At 38.1% G+C, this 22891-nt stretch overlaps 1 protein-coding gene across 2 annotated transcripts in view; it reads left to right on the top strand.

Annotated features, from left to right (window-relative positions):
• Positions 1–22891, top strand: part of GALNT14 (polypeptide N-acetylgalactosaminyltransferase 14) — a 295893-nt gene that overhangs the window by 146405 nt on the left and 126597 nt on the right. For both annotated transcript variants that reach the window (XM_074288126.1, XM_074288127.1), the window contains exon 2: positions 12440–12609. In XM_074288126.1, the coding sequence (XP_074144227.1) occupies positions 12440–12609 (170 nt within the window). The remainder of the gene's footprint in view (positions 1–12439; positions 12610–22891) is intronic.

Here is a 22891-nt window from a genome sequence, read left to right as displayed (position 1 = left end):
GAAGTCTATAAACAAGAAGCCTGGCAGATGGTCAGAAAAGCCAGTACCACTATAGGAGAGGTAAATAAGAAAGTCTCCTAGAGGGACCAGAGCCAGACCAGACTTACCTGGAGCTTTCAAGGTTCTGCATCCAGAGGCAGCATGTACAGAAAGCTCCTACTGGGAAATCTTGAGATGTTCGGAAATCCATGGTATAGATTAGGAAAGCGACCAGAAATGACAGTGAACTGCTTGCATGCTGAGGCAGGGTCCCTACTCTTGTGTCCTGATGTGCCTCTTCAAAATTGGGGGTAGGGAAGGAGAAAAGATGGGTAAAATTTACCAATACTGTTAGTGTGGACATATCCTAAAAGGATAGCCCAGTGACCAACCTTAAGTTGGGTAGAATGCTAATTCTACCCCAAAGCACAGCTTTATCTGGGCAAAAAGCCATAAATTCAGGAAATAGAGGATATAATAAAATAGGAGATACCAACTACTCTGAAGAATTTTAGAGATACAGATACCCAAAAATCAAAACCAGAAGAAAATACTTTCACACCTGTGAGCAGAAATTCAAAGGGAAAATGGATTTTTCACAAAGATTCCATAAATAACTAAAAAGAAATGAAACAAGAGGGGAAAAGGAAATAAAAGTTCCAGAGGAAGGAACTGGAAGAAGAATAAATGCTTTAGAACACAAAATGATAAGCCTTACCCAAATAACCTACTTTCTGAAAATTAGAACAGACTAAATAGAAATCAGTTATCTCCCAGAGACTACAAAAAATATCAGAATGAATCAAACTACATGAAAAAAGATTCTCTGCTATCAAAACTATCAATTGACCTAGAAAACATGTCAAAGAGAGAACCACCCCCTACTGCCCCACCCTCACCCCCCGCCAAAGAAAAATCCCAGCAACGCCACAGCCAAATCTGGAATTTCAATATTAATCAAGCAAACAAACAAATACCAGAAAGGAGAATTCCTTGAGAAGAGCCAGTCAGAATCACACAAAGCCTGGAAGGTTCTGTAAATGAGAGAAGAGTTGAAAATACAATATTCCAAAAGGCAAAATATATAAAATTGCAACCAATCCTACATCCTACAAAGCTGAGTATAATCCTATAAGGGGAAAAATTAATCTTTAATGGAATAGATGACTTCAAGCATTGTAGGATTAAAACCATACCGAGTAATTTAGAGTGAGTTACTTTAACCTGCTTCAGGTTCTGCTTCTGGAGCATAAGGGAGTTTGACTAGTAGAGAAGGGATACTAATTCAACTCCTCTGGCTCCATATTCTGCATGCTTTCCATTGCTCCAGAGTACTTTCCTATCCTGTGAAAACTTTCATAGAGGCCAGTTTTCTGGGCAAAAGTAAAAACCAACTTTACAAAGAGATAGAGAGAAAAGCCTTAGGAAGGCATTTATTCAGAAAATATAGATTCCAGAATTCCATCTTTATGGGTTGTTTGGGTGCACAGGATCTTTCTCTGAACCTCTTAGACTTTTCTTTTCTCATTCTAGTTCCAGGTGATTGAATCCCTCTGTCTTTAGTCATCCCTCAAATATATGACTTTAGAGGAAATTAGGTGAAACAGTGGGTAGAACACTGAGTTTGAATTCAAGAAGACTTTGATTCAATTCAAGCTTCTTATTTATTTTTTGTATATATTGCACCCTCTCTTCCAAAATAATATTATCTCTCTCAGGACAGTTCTGGGTTTTTTTTTTTTTTTGTTTTTTTTTTCTGAGGCTGGGGTTAAGTGACTTGCCCAGGGTCATACAGCTAGGCAGTGTTAAGTGTCTGAGACCAGATTTGAACTCGGGTCCTCCTGAATTCAGGCTGGTGCTCTACCCACTGCGCCACCTAGCTGCCCCTAGTTCTGGTTTATTTTTGCCTTTGTATCCCCAACTTTTCTTTTCCAACTTATTTTACAGCAACAAAACAGAGGCAAACAGGCTTAAGTTGTGCGGGATCACACAGCTAGCAGGGATTTAATAAATGCTGGTTTCCTCTCTTCCTGTTCCCCACTTCCTATTTTTCATCTTGGCTAAGATGCCAGCTGTTAAATAGCAGGTCTTCGTTGTACCCATCTTCTTTTGTAATTCATTCTTTTTCCCATTCTGCTCTGACCACCTGTAGGCAAACACACCATCCTGATAACCACGTTCCCCTTTATTTGATATTCCGTGGAACCAACAGTCATCCTGTCTCATCTGAAGGGGATTCTAGCACCTTTTGTTTGGTATCAGTTGTTAGACTAAGCATGCAGGTACCTGCAGTTAATGTAGAAGATGGGGGAGAAATATGATCACTAAATACTCCACTCCTTCCGCCACAAACACACTTTTAGAGCATCTCCCATTTCTGCAAATTCACGGGCAGACGAATTAAAGTACAGATCTGTGAGAAGGTTTCTTTAGTCAGAAAGTGACCTCTCCTCCACTGGGGAAGGCATGTTGAACCTCACAGTTGGGGGTTTCTAGGAAGTCCAATGCAGTTTAGCCAGTCATTTATGACTGTCATGCTAGGCTCTGACACTACTCTCCATCCCTACTCCAGTAGTTTTAGTAGTTTTAAATTCTGTTCCAATCGATCAAAGAAAAAAACATTTTTAAGTACAATTGTGTGCCAAGAGGGCATTTAGATAGTGCAGCAGATAAGAGCACTGTCCTGGAATCAAGAGGACCTGCTTCTAAATTTGGCCTCAGACACTTACTAGCTGTGTGATCCTGGGCAACTTAAGCCTGTTTGACTCTGTTTTGTTGTCCATAAAATTAATTGGAAAAGGAAATGATAATTTGCCGAGAAAATTCCAAATAAGATTTCATAGAGTTGAACACAAGAAAATAACAACAATTAAACAACAATGTGACAAAGACCATTTTAAACTTTGGGGATACAAAGGCAAAAATAAACCAGTCCCTGTCCTGAAAGAGATAATCTTTATTTGGGAGGGAGGAAACAATATATACAATTAATAAATAAATATATTTATATAGTCATTTGGGGGTGGGAGGCAAACTTGTTAGTTTCTTCACTTCTGTATCTCACCATATAATGGAAATTATTCTAGGTTCTCAAAGGCTATTACTACAGAGTACATGCTACAGCCACTGATTTCAGTGGAAAGATTTCTATTAAGAACCTTTCAGTTAATCAATCAGCAAGAATTTGTTCTAATCTTACAATTTTCCAGGCACTTTGCTAGACTCTGGGGATACGAAGACAAAAGCAGAAACGTTCCCTTCCCTCAAGAAGTTTACAGTCTAACCAGGGGAGATGTGTATTTGCAGGTACAAGTGAGATAGATGCAAGGTGATTTGGGTAAGGGTGGAGAAGAAGCAGAAGCAACTATGGAGTTTGAGAACAACTTTGTGCAGAACAAAATATTTGAGCAGAGCTTTTAAAGAAACAAATGTCTTTCAGAAATGGAATTGAGGTGAGAATGTGCTCCACAGGTAGGGATAATGCGTGTGATATCACATACATGGAAGATGGAATCTCACCTGTGAAAACAGAAAGACTACAGAGTGAAGATTGGGAAAGTGTTTGGGGGCTAGGTCATGAAGTAAAAAGGCCCATAGATGAGCTGAGTATCTAGGAAAGAGAGAATAATCAATAATGCCAGATACTTCAGAGAAAACAAGAAGGATGAGGACTGAGAAAAGACTATTAGATATAACAGTTGAGATTATTGGTAAATTTGGAGAGAACAGTTCCAGTTAAGACTTCTAGCCAAGTTGAGAGAGACTTGTACTCTAATGATGGAAGAACAAAAGACATTTTTAAGACCATAGTAACCTTCAAAGATTTTCTGCGGAGCTGTGGAGAGCTACAATCCTAGTCTCACTAATTAGAATTTTTTCTTTCCCTAAAACTCAATCAATCAACAAGCTTTTATCAAATTCCTGCTATCTACCAGACACCGGGGGTAAAGGGACATTCCAAGCTTTATATGTCAGGGACTAGAGTGGTGAGAGTAAATATTTTTGTTCTCATCTGCAAATGAATGTGCCAAGGACTATTTTTAACTTCTAGAGAAAGAAAGGGAAAGATAAAACATCCCCAGAGAGATTATGTGACTTGGCCAGTAAATAAGTGAAAACATTTAGTACTGTAATTGGACCCAGAAATTTTTATGTGCAGATTCTCCAGGAAGATACATAAGAGGATGGGAAGACAATGTGGTTTCATAGAAAGAGACATTAACATGGAGTTAAGAGATCTGAGTTCAAATCTTAGCCCTCCACTTATAACCTGTATAACCTTGAGGCAGGTCACAATTTCTCTGCATTTCTTTTTTTCCTGGTTTATAAAATGAGTAGGTCCCTTTCAGCTCAGAACATATGACCCTAAGAATATGCTGTCCATACAGGTTCCAGTCAGCCCATTTTCTAATCATTGGGCTATAAAGCAAGAGAAAAAGAACAAACAGCCTCTGAATTATGTGTCTTCCTAATTTGATCTGAGAAAAGCTTTTTTTTCCCCTTCCCCTCCTCTATTATATGTTCATTCCATCTATCAAACTCTTTAAGAAGTGACTGTTTCATATAATTAATATCAACCATTAAACTACAACATTGAAGGAGCAATTGCCTAATTCTGAGGAAAATTAAAATTTATCACCAGCACATGAGATAAAATGAATACTAAGGAGAAGGATGGAACACCGTGCAGAAGATAAATAGAAAACCAAGAGGAATATTGACTTGAGCCTTCTCCAGCGCAGGGTAATTTGGCTTCTAAAATGAGTTAGATCATAATAAATTAAATTTAGATTTTTGCACATCAGTTAAATAACTCCCCAGACAGAATTCTAGGGAGAAGAAGAGGTGATAATACATGGTGGAAATATTAAAATGAAGATCTTATCTAATAATCCATAATTTATGTGCTGTCCCTGAAAGAGGGAAGAGGATTTTTGAGCTCAGAGTGGTCTGGCATGAGCAATAGGTTTGTTTGCCTCCCTCTTATGCTTCACTTTTAAATTGAGCTTAGCTCAACTAACTCAACATTTTTCCTCATGTGGGCTTTCCATAGTTGGCAGATAGAGCTTGAGTTGCCATATTTATAGGGATGAGGAATGGTGGGATACCATCACTACTCATATTTACTATCAGTGTAATACTTGAGCAAGTCATTACATTCCTCTGGGTCCCAGCTTTGTCATTTGTACAAGAAGGGTGTTAGATTAGATGACCTCTAAGGTGACTTCCAAATCTCAATCTATATTCCTCTCTTTACCTCCCCAAATATCGTTGTCTTGGAATTATACCAGGTGACCACTTATTTTATGCCCAGTGAGGTATAGATAAAATCCTTTTGGGGAGGTGACTTGAATGTAGTTTGTGAATCTGTAATTTTCCATTCTGATAATGGAAATAATGAGATTTCCTCTGTGCCCCTCGTAGCATGGAGACACCATTGAAAACTAGCTGTTGGGTCCATTATGCCTTTCTCCCATTTCTCTAAACTTAGAATATTGCCTAAGAGCTTTGTGATTGGTTCCTGAGCACAGGTTGAAACTCAAACACAACTTATCTCTTCTATATGGTAGGATCCTAACATATATATATATATATATATATATATGTATATTTTTATGCTGTTAGATATGCCATGGACTAAATTCTTTCCCATGGAGAAGCAGCTTTCTGATAAAGTGGAAAGAATACTAAAATTAGAAAAATGGGTCTAAGTTTGGGTTTGCCCACTACTTCTTTGCTGCGTGACCTTCGGCAGATCACTTACCTTCTGAACCTGTTTGTTTCCTCATCCACTTGCACCACTAATTTTCAGTGTGATCAAGCTCCACCATATAATGCTAGGTGAATGTCAGTGATCTTTATTCTTTTCCAGGAATCATAAAAATGCTAATAATGAAAAAGAAATGAGAATTCATCTAATTGTAATCCTCTCCTCTTGAAGGTTCAGAGAGCTGTGGCCATCGGGGCAAAGTCACAGAGTAGTTAGTGATGAAGAGGTAAAACCTAGATCTTTTGACTCTTAGGAGTTACTTTCATTTAGGTTTTTCTCCTTTCCTCCTGTTGAAGAAAATCCAATCAGAAAAATAAACTGAGTATTATTTGGGGCTATAGGTTGGAGATAATCAGGACTGAATAAGAAACCAAATGGCATTAAAGATTTTCTAAGGAAACTCCTTATAAATAAACTTCCCAGGCATTTAAAGCCCTTCATAGTCTGGCCTCCACGGATCTTATTGTACATTGTTACTTTTCCTTAACCACCACACACACACATTATTCTCTGCCTTGTTTCTAAATTGCTGTGCCCGGAATGCCCTTCCTCCCCATCTCTTCTTTTTAGGAACCATCTCTTCCTTTCAGACTTTATTTGACCACCACCTTCTGCGGGACTTGATCCCCTGGCTGCTAGAGCTCTCCTTCCCCAAATGACCTTGTGTTTATTTTGTAGTAGTCTCCACTGTGTACTTTGTTGACCCTTGATAAAATGTAAGCTTCTTGAGGACATGGACTGTTTCGCTTTTGTCTTCATAGCCCAGCCTGTTTTGAAATAGGCACTTAACAAATGAGGACTGATTGATTGATTTTGATTTATTTGAAACAAACTTCAAACTTTTGTAGATTTGTATTTGTTCTTGATTTCTTAGCTTTAAGGAAAAGGAGAGTAAATGATTGCATTTCAAAGAAGAGATTAGAAAGATTATTGGGCAGTAAATTTTTAAAGAAAGAGAGTTGTTAGGAACTCGGAGTAAAGGACTTGGAAACATAACTCTCCAATTTTTTTTTCAATGTATGAAAAGGAAAATAAGGGGTAACTTATGGTTGGTCATCAAATTGAAAGATTTGCTCGCTTGGAAACCAATTGGATACTTTGGGTGTCTGTTATGGGAATGCACTAAGCTGGAGCATGTGGGGAGGTGAAGGGTGGGGGTGGGGGAGGATGTGAATGGTCTGTCCCTATGGCTGTGGCCGTCGAACTCCCTGAATCTCAGTCTATTCATCCGCCAAACAGAAGCAGCGAAATGACAGGGCTGTGTGGAGAGCTCTTATTAGGACTCAGAAGCACTGCATTCAGCACAGGTGGAGTGAATAGCCAGACTTTGAAGTGAGCTCCTAATTTAGCTCTGAAAGCCAGTAGATAAGACTGCTGCCCTCCAGAGCCCTGAGCAGACTCTGGAGAAAATCCGTTCTCTGGGTGAGGAGAGAGGGAGACAGGCTTTTGTTCCCTCACTTCGATATTCTCTCCTCTCCCTCCAGGGCTATTCCTGGTGCTTGGGCAGGACCTGCACCAGGGTGTAATGAAGACAGAACAAGGAGCCAAAGTGGGAGATCTCAGGGGTGCAGCAGGCAGTTCAGGTTGGAGGACTGCAATGGCATTTCAATATCATGCTAAAAATGCATATTTTTGATGCCAGAAAATTCCCCTCTCCATGGTACCAAAGTATTAATTTTGTAATAAGTCAAGTCCCATATGTTACTGAGAAGACTCCAAGCCTCAGGCGGCTGCATGGGAATACACAAAAGACTGCTGGAGTTTTTCAAATTGGGGGGGGGGGGAGCTACCATTTTCAAAACTTGCCTTGGGCAAGCAAAAGCCTTGTCTTTCTCCTGCTTTCCCTGAATCTAGCAACTCTTGGCCATAGACCAGATCCATGGGATCCATCCCTTTAGCAGAAGATCTCCCCTGTCTCTCTGTCTCTCTCTCCATCTCTGTCTCTGTCTCTTCCCTAGTCCCCATTAATAGAAGATACCCCTTTAACTGTAAGGGACCTGTTTCTTAGGTGTCCTCTTTCTTTGTGGGAAACAGAAGATGAAAACTGAGTTTCAAAACACACTTTTTTTCTAAAGAAAGATGCTTGGCTGTTATTGCTGGGGAAGAATTCCTGGGGAAGGTCCTCCAAGCTCCCGCTCTTGGGAGTTTTCTTCGGGGGCTCTGGGTTATGTGATGATTGGAGGCAGTATTTTGCCTCCTCGTGTCATCTCCGTTGGGCTGCTTCTGCAATGTCTCTTGCCAACATTACTGCTGCTGCCGAGAGCTTTCTTGGGATTCAATCTCAGCTGAGCTCAGGATGCTTCCCATGCTGCCTCTGAGGGAACAGACTCTGTGGGGGTGGGAGTGGGGGGTGGTTTGCCTCATTATCCCTGAAGTTGAAAACACCAGGCTGTCTTTGTTGGCTCCCTGCAATGAGTGGGTCTGCAGGGGGGCCTTGGGAATTCAGGCCAAGTCAAGGGGCCATTTAGTTAAATTCGCTCTCTCCTCAGATCCTCAGCACTGAGCCGGGAGTCAGGAAGGAGAAATCCACCTTAAACAGTTGCCTGCCAGATAGCCTTAGATACCTCTCTCTGCCTCAGTTTCCTCAGCTATAAAATGGTATGAGAGTTAAACCCAATATATTTTAAAATGCTTAATAAATGCTTGTTCCTTTCCATCCTCTCTACATTTCTGGCTATATGTGCTCTGCTTTTCAACTTCTGGTGCTGTCCACGGGCAATAGACATAACCCCAGATAGCAGCCTTTTTGAATTACTCACTAGTGCACTTGGGCACTAGTATCTATAATTTCTGTTGTCTTTCAGAATTGTCTGAGGACACGGAGCAATTAAATGACTTACTGCCCAGCAGAGCTCTTATGTATTAGAGCAGTCCTTGAACTCAGGGCTTTCGGGCATCAGGACCAGCTTTCTGTCCATTATCACAAGCTTCCTCTCTCCCATATGACATTGTCCTGACCGATATGAATTTATAATAATCTTGCTCAAATCCATTATAACCCAGATCCCAATAAGACAGTTGCCAGACCCTGCTGCAATGTCATTTAACCTACTGAGTATGTGTAGACAATGGTTCCTACATGACTAATTGCCTCATTGTGAAACATTTTTACCTAATGCCATATTTTCAGAGATCGAGTTAGGCTGGGCATGCCTATAATGGAAAATCATTTAGGATGGTGCACATATTCTTGGAAACAAAATGATTGTGACAAAATCATGAAATTTTTAAAAAAACCCACAAAAAAATCCTTGATATTAAGAACTGGGCAAATCCTCTTCTGTTTAACATTTCCAACTTCCTCGTGCATTTAATGTGGGGGTGGACTGGTGATTTCTGAGTTATTTTGTAGTCTTAAAGTTTTGTGTTACTATGATTCTGACTGGTGGTTACAGCTTTGGAAACTAGATCCATCCCTTGCTATACAATGACCGAGCAGCCCCCAGAAAATACCACATCTATTCCCTGCCCTCCATCCACCTACATTCTCCCCTCCTCCAAGTCCATTAATACAACAGCCCTATCACCCAACATTAATAAAATCCATTATTGGATAAAAATCACCTCATTTTGTGCTATTAGCAAGAGTACCCTGGTTTCCAAAGGAGTTAACAAAGAGGAAGAGATCAATTATTAGATAAGGTCACAGCTTTCTTTAAGTCTGGAATGAATGAACCTATTGGGATCTGTCTCCCCTGTTACCCATCATCTGTGGTTGTCCACAGGAGCTAGACAGCTGTCAGGGTACCATCTTTCTTGTGGGTTTCACCTTGTTTAGGTCCTTGAGATGTGGAAACTATACCCTTGTCATTGATGGGATGCGACTGACTGCCTTTTGATTACAGGGTCATAGATTTAGAGCTGGAAAGGATTCTAGAATTCATCTTGGTCCAACCCTCTCATTTCTTATAGGAGGAAACTAATACCCTTAAAGAATAGTATCTTGTCCAAGATCATGCAGGTAGTAAGATGCAGAACTAGGCTTTCTAACTCCAAACCAACATTATTTCTTGTAGGCCATGCAGACCAGTTTCTCTAAGTTCCCTCTTGGGATACAGGTAGCTGCAGATAAATCCAGTAGTATTACAGAAGATTTAAGTTAGTCAACAAGCATTTATTGGGGACTTAGGATAGATCAGCACTGTGCTGAGTGTGGATATAAAGTGAGCCCAAAACATGTTCTCTACCATGATAGAATTCACAACATGCAAATATGCATGTGTTCATATATAAATAAATATATATAATGCATACATATATGTATGTATTATATATATTATTTATAAGTGTATTATGGAACATATTTTAATATATGAGTGAGAACCCCATATTTATAGTGATAATTGAAGGCAATTCAGTATTTTAGTGGAAAAAACAGAATGATTATCTAGTCAGAAGTCCTAAGTTCAAATCCAGACTCATATTAACTGTGTAACCAATGACCATTTAATCTCTGCATATCTCAGTTTCCTCAGCTGGAAAATAAGGACAATAAAGGTATCTATCTCATAGGGTTATTGTGAGGATCAAATAAGATACATAATTTAAAAGAAAGTTTAAAAATTATCTAAAATCACTTAGTAAGCAAGTATTTAATATGATAATGAGCACTAATAATAATAATAATAATAGTAAGCACCTTTCCCTTCTCTATAATAATATCAAATCCAAGCTATTATCCCTCATGTTTAGGGACAGAATCCAGTTGCCAACTAGTGACCTTGGGAATATGCATCCTCCTGAGGGTACTACTGATTTTACTAGTTGTCTTAATGTAGTCCAAAGACTCAGTACTTTTTGAATCAGGTTTTCTTTTTTTTGGTAAGTAGTATTTTATTTTCCCCAAATATATGCAATAATAGTTTTCAATATTAATTTTTAAATAAGGTTTTGAGTTTCAAATTATTTCTCCTTCCCTTTCATCCTTCCTCCCCAAGAGGACAAGCAATCTAACAGGTTATACATTGCAATCATATAAATGTACTTCTAATTAGTCCTATGGTAAAAGAAACAGAAAAGGGAAAAGTTGCAAAAAAAAAAAAAAAGTGAAAATAGTATGTTTTGATGTGCATTCAAACTCCATAGATCTTTCTCTGGATGGGGATAGCATTTTCCATCATGAATCTTTTGGAATTATCTTTAGGGTCATTTTTTTGCTGAGAAAAATTAAATCAATCATAGTTTATCTTTGTACAATGTCCTCCTGTTTCTTTCCACTGCGTGTATATCTTTCCAGGTTTTTTCTGAATTCTGCCTGCTCATTAATTCTTGTAACATAATAGTATTCCATTATATTTATATACAACAAACTTGTTCAACCACACCCCAGTTGATGGACATTCTCTCAATTGTCAATTCTCTCTCACCACAAAGAGAGCTGCTATAAACAGTTTTATACATGTAGGTCCTTTTTCTTTTTTTATGATCTCTTTGTTTACAGACCTAATAGTGGTTATTTCTGGTCCATAGGATACACACACAATTTTATAGTTCTTTGGGCAGATTGCTCTCTGGAATGGTTAGATCAGTTCACAGCCCCACCAACAGTGCTTTAGTATCCCAGTTTTCTCACATCCTCACCAACATTTATCAATTTCCCTTTTTGTCATATTAGCCAATCTGATAGATATGAGATGGTATCTTAGAATTGTTTTAATTTTCATTTCTGTAATCAAGAGTGATTTAGAGCAGTTATTCATATGACAATAGATAGATTTAATTTTTTCAATTGAAAACTGCTTGTTCATATCCTTTGACCATTTATCAACTGGAAAATGACTTTTATTCTTATAAATTTGACTCAGTTCTCTATATATTTGAGAAACGAGGTCTTTTTCAGAGATGCTTGCTGTAAATCTTTCTGCTTTCCTTCTAATCTTGCTTGGTTTTATTAGTGCAAAAATATTTTAAGGTAATGTAACCAAAATTCTCCATTTTGCATTTTGTAATATTTGTATCTCTTATTTCGTCATAAATTCTTCTCTGTAGATCTGATAGGTAAACTATTCTGTGGTCTCCTAACTTGCTTATGGTATCAATCTCTATGTCTAAATCATTTACCCATTTGATTTTATGTGAAATGTTGGTTTATACCTAGTTTCTGCCAAACTATTTGTATTATCCATTATCCAAGAGAGATTATTTGTAGCCTCCAGATAGCTTTCCTGGGATAGGAGCAAAGGTGTGGATGGGTGGCAATTTGACTGTACTGAGGTTAATTAGAAAGATTCCCTCAAGTATATGGGCTGCTAAGGTAAAGAGATCAAGAATTTGGGAAAGTAAGCAAACAAGTAGTGATCTCAGCTGACCTTAACTTGAAAACTTATAATAGCAAAATGCAGTAGTGGCTCGTATTCACTGGCTATACCTGTTATTATGAATCAACACTCCGGCATTTATATCCATTTTCCTCTACTCTTTCTGGTTCTACAGACCAGGAAAAAGTTCTTGAGTTGATGGGTGGGAGGGATTCTGCAGAGACCCCATTCAGGAAAGGTTTGATGTCTTCTGTCCTGGGCTGCTGAGGACAGGCTAGGCCTGCCCAGAAGGGCCCCTCTGTATCTTGCCCGGACTGAGGGTCTGTGAGGCAGCTCCTGCCTGCTCTGGGCTCTCTCCTGAGGTTGGGGAGGTATGGAGGATTCCAGGTGGTCACTGCTCAGTTCTCACCAAGTGCATGTTCATGTCACACAGGCCTTGGAGAGTGACTGGGGTGACTTGTGGGACGAGTTTGAGGAGCGGCGGTACCTGAGTGCTAAGAAGTGGCAAGTCGGCCAGGATCCCTATAAGCTGTACTCCTTCAACCAGCGGGAGAGCGATCGGATCCCCAGTAATCGGGCTATCCGGGACACCCGCCCTGACAGGTATTTCCTCCTTCTCCCTCTTCTCTGCTCCCTCTGGTGCATCTGGTCACTGCATAGAGGTAACAAATCGAATTGGCTGGTCAATGATTTGGGGAAAGTCCTTTGGTCTCTCTAAATTTCAGTTTCTTCATCTGTAAAATGTCATTGATTGTTACACTAGCCCTGCCAATCCTACAGGGTAACTTTGATGAAAAGGGTTTTGTAAATATTTTAGATGGCTTTCTAAATGATATGTAAATGGTAACTATTATTATTTTAAGATTAGAAAACTCTGAAACAGAACGATGAAATAACTTGACCAACATATATAGTGGCTTAACACAAAGGAGACTATATATAACCTAAGGGTTCTGGAACCCAGTTCAGTGCTCCTTCCAGTATACTATCAAAGGCACATTTTTCATTTTCACTGACTGCTTTCACTCTAGTTTAAATCCTCATTACTTCTTTCATGCTTAGACTATTAAAGAACAGCTTCCTAACTCATCCTCTTGACTTTAGTCCTGTCCCTATCCAATCCATCTTATTGTTGTATTCCTCTTCCTCAACTACAACACTGATTATATCACTCTTCTGATCCAAAGCCTACCATATCTCATTAGCTACTCAACAAGCATCAAGACCCTTCATGATGTGGTACCTACTTACTTTCAAGCATCATTTCCTATTATTTTCCTATATAAACCCTTCATTTTGTTGGTTTTCTCCTTCCTGTTTTCTTACTTGGGCTGGCCATTAATGTCATTTCCTCTGGCCTATTACTCAGACCCCTCTTCTATTTAGTGGGACAGATACCTAAATCGGTGCTGAAAGTTAATTCATCAAAATTGACAAGAATGCTATCCCAAAGTCTGGAAACCTAAACCTTAGCCCTGTCTCTACTTATATGGATAAACATCTTCATCTATGAAGTGAAGGAGTTCATTGATCCATAAAATTCAGAACTGAAAAGGACCTTTGAGAGCCATTAAGTCCAATCCCTTCATTTTACAGATGAAGATACTGAGGTCCATTGATACTGAAGTGATCCACATGAGCTCACACAATTAATGTAGTGCAATCGATGGGTCTAGGATTCCTTTCTTCTGACTCTTAGTCTAGTCTGTCTTTTTTTTTGGTCTCTATTCAAAGGTTCCTAGTAAAAGAAGATAAAGTACTTAATTAGAACTTCAGGCCCCTGAAAATACACAAAATGAAAAAAAAAAAAGCTTTGAAAGCAGTAGCCATGGCCCTGATCAGAGATAACAAACATATCTTCCTGGCAATTCTGATGACAGGCCCTATGCTATGGGATCTTTGGTGGAGGAAGAGATAAGTGCTCTATCAACACATGGGATCAATAAGCTAACAAATATTTATTAAGTGCCACTATGTACAAGGTTTCTATGAGATTAAAAAAAATTAGATCTGTAACTCAATTGTTATGTTTGAGTATGTTCTTTGCCAGCTTCTCCAAGGGTCTGTACATCATAAAAATCTTGCTGGGTGTCTGTTTCTCAGAGATTAGTGCCATCTGATTAGGGACCCAAACCATGAAAGGATGCCGACTATCAAATTACATTCTTTAATAATTATTATTATTATTATAATAACAACTTTTTCTTGGAGTTGTGATTTTATTGGTACAGGAAACTCCATTGGGAATTTCCTAAACTAATGAAATCACAAGACTATTAAAAAGAGACTATTATTATCATCATCATTATCACCATTATTAATTACTTAATTACATACTATAATATAATCACTATTATCATAAATAATAGCAATAATGATTATTTTAATGACAATGATAATTTCAATAATAGTAATGATTTATTATTTGTTATTAATAAAGTAGCTTATATTGATTTGATATTTTATATCTCATTTGGGCCTCATATTACTCCAATGAGGTAGAGAGGGTGTAGGTAAGGTAGCTAAGTAGCACAGTACCAGGCATGGAGTTAGAAAGACCCATCTAAATGAGTTCAAATCCAGGCTCAGAAACTTACTAGATATGTGACTCTGGGCAAGTCACTTAACCCTATTTTCCTCAATTTTCTCATTTGTAAAATAAATTAGAGAAAGAAATGTATTAATTCAGGAAAGTGTAGCAAACAAGTAGTGACCTCAGCTGACCTTGACTTGAAAACTTATAACATATATATATATATATATGGATATATTTATAAATATATAATAACTTTTAATAACAAAATGGCTTGTATTCATGGAAAACCCCTCTAGTATCTATGCCAAGAAATTCCCAAATAGAGTCACAAAGACTAGAACCCAGCTGAAAATGACTGAACAATAAGAAGGATAGATGTTAATATACCCACTTAACAGATGCTAATGAGATCCATAATAGCTCAAAAGAAATTATACTGGTTATCCACACTGGAAAACCAAGTGGAGGAAGATCACATATTGCCTAAACTATGACATGAAACTAGATAGGCTCTCTGTTGGGTTAGTCCACTCATGCACATGGAAAAGCATCATAGATGAATGATGAGCTAGCCCAAGAGTTGAATAGAATAGGAATCAAAGAATTTGCAAGTCTGAAGATAAATCAGTGGTCATCTGATTCAGCACATCCCAGGTATAACAAAGCTTATCTGGTCCTTTCTCAGAGACCTCTAATTAGGAAGAAATTGGGATGGGTTGCATTTGGAAAGCTGCATAGTATTCTCGGTCACATCAAAATCCTCACAATCACACACACACAATTCCTAATATTCTCCTACTCATGTTCTGTGGCAGTAGAGCTACTTTGGAAAAGTCAAAGTTTTAGCTAATTCAAAGTACAGTAGAAAAGCACACTATCCTGGCCCAGTCTCAGGGCAATTTGGTGATAGAATGCAATGAAACCCTTCCGGATCTGAAATATAATTAGAATGCCTTTATTTACAACACAGTATTACATAGATATAATTACTAAAAACTATGCACTATTCCCCTCTACCTCCACCAGGCAGGAATATTAGGTCATAAGGACATTCCACAGGACAATGAGAGCTATCCAACTTTTGGAAAACCATAATGCTGACTTTTTTTACTCCCTAGTTCTCTGGAACAATCAAATTCTTGAGATATCTTTTTTTTGCCACCTTAAAAAAGGGTTACCAACCTACATAAATGTTATTTCCATCATAACACATAACATCTCACCCTTTGCTGGCAAGGTCCTCCAAATCCTCTGGTGATTTTCTATCCCTTAAAATATTTATGATCCTAGGAAGAACCCTAATATAAGTAGCATATGAAGAAAAGTCCAATATAAACAATAAGAAGAGAGAAACAACAAAAAATATAAAATTTCTGAAAAAATACAGTCCATTGAGTGGGAAGAAGGAACTCAAAGTAAGTCTCCTAATGTGAACCAATAGTGATGAAAAAGAGCAGCATCAGAAAAATCAGGCCCATGGAACTAGTAACAACCTTTAACACAAACAAGCACCAGTTCCCATTATTTGACAGGGTCATCTGTAGAGAAGTAGGTAAGAGATCATAAGACTTGCATACAGTCTCTCTTGGTATCTTTGCAGACTTACACCATAGCGCCACCAATTTAGTGTTCCCTGGCCCACCAATCAACCAGTCTCCACCCCCATCTCCAGTATCCCCATCAGGTAGGTGACACAAAATCCTTCCATCTTTAAGGTCTCCACGGGGGGGGGGGGGGTCATTGCCCTCTTTTTTCTCCCTTTCACATTGTCCAGGGTCTCAAGATGGTCAATAAGCCAATTAGAAGATCCCTTTTCTTCCACAAAAATTTAGTAATCTTTTATACTTTAAGATCTCATATTTCACGAGCCAACTCAAGGCTGCTTTTGGGAGAAGGCATCGTTACTCTCCACCTAACACGGCAGTGGGCTCAGTGCCTCTTCCCGTCATCCCCAGAGCATCTGTTTGTGTTGGCAATTATATATTTTTTTTCCAAAATATGGAGTTGTCCCAATTCTTGCTTGCATTGTACAAATTACTCTGCTCAAGCTTTTGCAGTCTTGTGACAAAGGATTCCCATATCTAAAATCTGACACCCTCAGGTATGGCACCTTCCAAAAGGCAGGATCTAATTATTCCTGACACAGACTAGTCAGTTCGGGTTAGAGGTCAGCTTGGATCCAGTTCCCTAAACCCATTTGATTTGTACTTTAGAACCAGCTGCAGAAGGAAATCTTACAGAGTCAGTGGGGTTCCTCTCTTTTTTCCCAGGGAGAGAAAGCCTTATGTATACCTAAAAATACAGTAACTACAAACCACCAGAATCCTGGCCACCCATTTACAGAATCACACAATTTAAGAGCTGTAAAATATCTCATTGGCCATCTAATCTAAAAAGACTCGATGAAAAAGAATCTTTATTTCAATATGCCTAAGAAATCACATAGCCTCTGCTTGGAGTCTTTCTTGGAGACTGCGTGGAAGAGGAACACATTACCTTCTGATATGATAAAGAGCATTATACTTTTATTCAGCTCTAATTATTAGGAAGTTGCTGCTGCTATTGTTTTCTCTGATAATTGATTTAGCTTTTTAGGGCCAATGGTATAAATATAATCCTTGTTCCATATGACAGTCCTTCAAATACTTGAAGATAGCTATCATATATTTCCTTGAGTCTTTTCTTCTTCACGTGTTCTGTCCTTAAAACAATTCCTGTATATCAGGAGTTAAGACCTTTAACCACTTCACTTACCCTCTATGTATATTCTAGGTGGTTAATGTCTTTTTTTAAAACTGTGGCACCCAATAGTAAATAGCTAAGTGCCCTTAATTTTTTTTTTTTTTTTTTTTTTTTTTTTTTTTTTGGCTAAGGTAGTTGGGGTTAAGTGATTTGCCTGGAGTCACACAGCTAGGAAGTATTAAGTGTCTGAGATTAGATTTGAAGTCCTCCTGACTTAAGGGCTGGTGTTCTAGCCACTGCACCACCTAGCTGCCCCTTCCTGGAAGTTCTTAATGGACCACAATAGCATATTACAGTTTTTTGGCTATCAAATCACACTACTGACTTGTATTGGGCTTGCGGTATACTAAAACATCCTAAACTTTTACAGGACAACTGATATCTAATTAATCTATATCCTTTATACTTGTGAAGTTTCTCCATTCCTTCCTTCCTCCCTTCATCTCTCTCTCTCTCTCTCTCTCTCTCTCTCTCTCTCTCTCTCTCTCTCTCTCTCTCTCTGTGTCTTTCTCTGTCTCTGTCTGTCTGTCTGTCTGTCTGTGTGTGTCTCTCTTTCTTTCTCTTTCTCTCTTCCTTCCTTCCTTTTCTTCTTTCCTTCCTTCTTTCTTTTTTTTCTCTCCTTTTCTTCCTTCCTTCCTTGCTTCCTTTCTCCCTTCCTTTCTTCCTACTTTCCTCCCTCCCTCCTTTTCTTCCTTTCTTCCTTCTTTCAAATTTGGTGATAATTACATCTGTGTTATTTGTGTTTTTATCTAAATCACTTAAAAATGTAAAATGGCACAGAGCCAAGCATCTGTTTGTGTTGGCAATCATATTTTTTTTTTCCAGCTAGCCACTGGAGTTGTCCCAATTCTTGTTTGAATTCTACAAATTACTCTGCTCAGGTCTTTACAGTTTTGTGACAAAGGATTCCCATAGCTAAAATCTGACACCCTCAGGTACGGCACTTCCAAAGGGCAGGATCAACTTATCCCTGACACAGGCTAGTCACTTGGAGTTAGAGGCTGGCTTGGATCTCGTGGGTCCTCAGCTACAGTACTGACACTGAACCATTAATTCTTTGGGTCTGACCATCCAACCAGCTCTGGGTCCATCTCTATTTTATTTCTCTCCATCTTTTCCAGAAGAATAACATTCCAACAGAATAACGTGATACTTTATCAACATTTTTGATAAAATCTAGGAAAACTGTACCAGCAGTAACATTCCTGATCTACTATCTACATCAAACAAAGGAAATGAGGTCAGGCTGGCAGTACTTGTTCTTAATGAAGCCATGCTAGAATTCATAACGATCCATTCCCTTTTGAGATGTTTATCACCCATTTCTTAAATGATCTATTCTAGAATTTTCTCAGGAACCAACGTCAAGTTCACTGGCCTTTAGTCTGTACTTTCTGACCTTTTTTGGGGAAATAATCTGAATTCCCCACCCAGCATTACCTTTTCCCCACTTCAACCAGGAAATTAACTAGAAGGTCACATTGTAATTCAATTTTGTTAACTAACACTAAATATTTTGAGAGTTTAAGCTTAACTTAAACCATTCCAGTGATTCCAGTTTGGGAATGGAATGCAACAGTACATGTTTTTCCCATCAAATATCATCTAAATAAGTATTTTTGTACCAAAAGATTAAAAGGATATTACTACTAAAAAGAGATACTGCTCCTCTCTGCTCCTGTACTCTTTAGGATAGCAGTGCAGGATCTAAAAGACATTTTACAGATTAATAGGAATTCTGAACAACTCAGGAACACTAGTTCCCCCTAGGCTGAACTTTTTCTAATCCTCATCTGCTGAATGATCTTCGACTGCTTTTATACACATGATGGGTATAAATATAACTAACAATTATTGGTATTAAAGCAATGATCTTGAATGAACTCATAAGGGAAGTGTGGCAGGGATGCTGTCAGTCTGAGTATTGCCTTGGCATGCTTTACCAGGATGATATTTTATCATTTCAGATTAACTTTGGCTGAGTGGTACCATTTGTATAGATCTTGCTGTTGGGGAGGCTGAAGCTGGTAGATTACATGAGTTAGGGGAATTAGGGAGTTCTGAGTGGTTGCCATTTTCAAATGCTAAATCTAACATGAATATGGTGGGCCCTGCAGGGTGGAGGGTTACCAGGCTGCCTGAGGTGAAGGGAACTGATCCAAGTTGAAAAAATAGAGCAGATTAAAATTTCCATATTAATCAACATTGGACTCAGGTCCATGAGTGATCTTTGCACTTCTAGTCCAGATGACATAAGAAGACTCAGTCTCAAAAAAAAAAAAAAAAAAAAAAAACCAAAATTTATCAACATAATCCATTTAAAGAGAACAGAGTTGTTTTAATTTGCATTTTTCTCATTATTATTATTTCTCTTTGTCTAAACGGTGGATTTATTGCCGGAGGAAGCTCCCTATACCAAACCAAGGGTCACAGAACCAATGTAAATGCATACATACATACATACACACATGCATGTGCATGTATGTCTACACATATATATGTATATATTCTGAAGCTGGTCCTCTGTCCTCTGAATTATGGTACCTCTCTGATTGCTATAATTTGGATAATTTTCCAGGTAGTTATGGGTAATTTATGGTTAATTCCCTCTTTCAAGAACTGACCACTTATCAATTAGATCATCATAAATCCACTGAATAATAATCCACACTAACTTAAGTAGTATGCCCCCTCATTTTATTTCTAAGTTAACTGAGTCCCAAAAGGTTGGTTGACTTGCCCCATAGTCATACAGAAAGGAAGAAAAGAAAGAAAAAAACTATTTATTAAACACACACAAGTGCCAGATTCTGTGTACCAAATTTATTTTACATATATTATCTCCTATGATCCTCACAGAACCTCTAAGAAGTCTTTGCTATTATTATTCTCATTTTACAATTCAAGAACCTGAGGCAGATAATGTTAAGTGACTTCTTGGAAGTCACATATCTGGGAAGTATCTGAGGTCAAATTTGAAATCAAGGGTTTCTTGATTGGAGTCCAGAGTTAATATGTATTGAATCACTAGCTTCCTCCACAAACACAAGTAATATGTGTCACAAGTGAGATTTTGACTTAGGTCTCTGGTTCCACAGTCAACAAGGTGGAAAAAGTACCTAACTCTTGTACAGTTCTGCTAATTATAAATTTGAGGAAGTTTGACTTTTATCAGGTCTATTTCTTGTAATCTCCACAAAAATCTTGTTTTTATATGTTGTTTTAGCATGAAAATGAGCCTGATTTCTCAAAATTATTCCAAGAGAATACAGGTTCTAAGTATGTAGAAAGGGTTTGAGTATAATCTTGACTTCACACTCTATCTGCTAATTGAGGACCAGCCTAGATAAATATAGTGAGGTTCATTACCATCTTTTTGATCACTAACTGATGAATCCCTTATCTATGGCAATCTATGAAACAAACAAATAAAAAATATGGCTCTTGGTTCTGCACTGAGACCTCTCCACCTCTGGAGTAAGTGTGCCTGAATGGCAGAAAAGTTTTTAAAATAGGCTAAGAATACAAAATTTTTGTTTATTTAAAAAAAACACTTTTATTTATAGCTTATTTAACTTGGAATTTTAAATATGAGATCCTCATCCAATAACCAATGGCTTTACTAGGGGAGGAAATGAACCATGCTAATATAAATATTCTCATCATAAATGGAATTGGGAAGACAAATGACTCTTTAAAAAGTCAAGAGTAGTAGGAACTGCTAGACCAGACCCAGTCCATGCTGGGCCTGACACAGCTTTATAAGCACTGCGCAATCGATTTTCAAGATATTCAAAGGAGAAGATGTAAGAACAGTTGGGAAAAATTTGCTTATGATTTTATTATTCATCAAACCCCAAAGATGATCAAGTAGACATCAATATCTACTAACCCTTCTTATAGCTATGGTATTTTTTGAGAAATAACCACACAGAACTATTCCCTCATTATCTGGGGAATAGCTGGACAAATTATGACATATGAATATAAATAATATAATGTGCTGTAAGAAATGATGAGAATTTCAGAAAATCCGGGAATACTAGTATGAATTGGTATAGAATGAAATGAATAGGGTCAGGAGAATGACTTATTCTGTATCAATAACATTGTAAAACAAACAATTTTGAAGGACAATTCTGATGAACACAATGCTCACCTATGATCCAGAGCACTAATGTCTTAGAATACTGCCACCTCCTGACAGAGAGGTGACAGCCCAGATTTGCAATGTGAGGCATGAGTTGGTCATATAATCAGAGCAAGAGATAGTAGATTATATTATATAGATTTTGGGTATGTGGGAACTTGCTTTGCTTGAAGCATATTTGTTACAAAAGCTTGTTTTTATTTTATTTTCCAGGGGAAGAGGGCAATAGAAGGAAATAATAATGTGTGTATGTGTATTAAAAGCGATGAACCCTCCACATATCAAAGGTGACCTTGACAAAGCTATGAGAGGGGAGTACGTTCAGGTTTTCATAAATGATTTTCTACAGCAGACCACATGTTTAGTCACACAGTTGACTGAAAGGTGTAAAAAATTCAAAATCCAACTGTGTATATTGTTTACTGATAAGGAAAAAAAATTTGACTCACAAAAAAAAAAAAAAATCAGCCTTAAAAGTTCTCTTCCAACAAGGTGTTTCCTGTCCCTATCTTAGTATGATAGCAGATTCCTTGGTAGTTGCAGTCAGACTATTAATGATCCTCTGATAAGCAACATGAAGCAAGGCAGTAAAAAAGGAGCTATGCTTGAAAAATACTCAGTGCTGGGATTCAGGTGAAGTTCAGATGGAAGGGAGGTTCCCTTTCCCATGAGCTGGTGAGGTCCTTCACATTCTCTTGTTTTTGAATGACACAGTGCTCATTATGTCAGGACAAAAATATTATGAGGTCTCCCTAATGATAAATGCAGCCACTCAAAAGAGTGAGGTTCCAAAAGAGAAAAAAAATCAGCAAAAAATGCTCGTTATCCAAACTGTTATATGTAGTGGGATGGGAATAAACCTTGGAAAAAACATCGAGGATGCATTTGATTAAACAGAGAAAAGAGGTAAGATCAGATCATATTTGGGTCATTGCACAATATTTCTAAAGATAAAAAGGTTCTTCCTGATAATAAGAAAAATCCTTCACAACTTGGGGCTCTTCCTACCTTTCTAATCTTTTTTTTACGTTTGATTCTTTTCCACATACTCTAGAATCCAGCTAGGCTGACCTCCTTCCTGTTCCTCAAATAGGACATTCCCTATACCAGCTCAGTGTATTTTCACTGGCTGTTGCCATGCCTATAAAGCTATTCTTCCTTGTTCCCACCCCCTTTTTTCTCCATGGCTTCCTTCAAGTCAGCTAAAATATTTTTTTCAAGAAGTAGTTCCTGGTTCCCCTTAAGGGTGCTGTCCCTCTGAAATTATCTCCATCACCATTACTAGGAGCTCTTTGGCAGCAGACACTCATCTTTGCCTGTCTTTGCTCCCTAGTGCCTAGCATAGTAACTGATACATAGTAACAGTTTAACAAATGTTTGTTGACTTGTTTTTAACAACATATTTCCCAATGGTAGGATGCCTTAAATCATAGAATGCTACAGTATCCAAAGAGTCG

Source organism: Sminthopsis crassicaudata, chromosome 2 (assembly GCF_048593235.1).
Source record: "Sminthopsis crassicaudata isolate SCR6 chromosome 2, ASM4859323v1, whole genome shotgun sequence".
In the NCBI taxonomy this organism is placed as follows: domain Eukaryota; kingdom Metazoa; phylum Chordata; class Mammalia; order Dasyuromorphia; family Dasyuridae; genus Sminthopsis; species Sminthopsis crassicaudata.
Note: the sequence above shows the minus strand (reverse complement) of the source record. Positions and strands in the feature narration are given on the sequence as shown.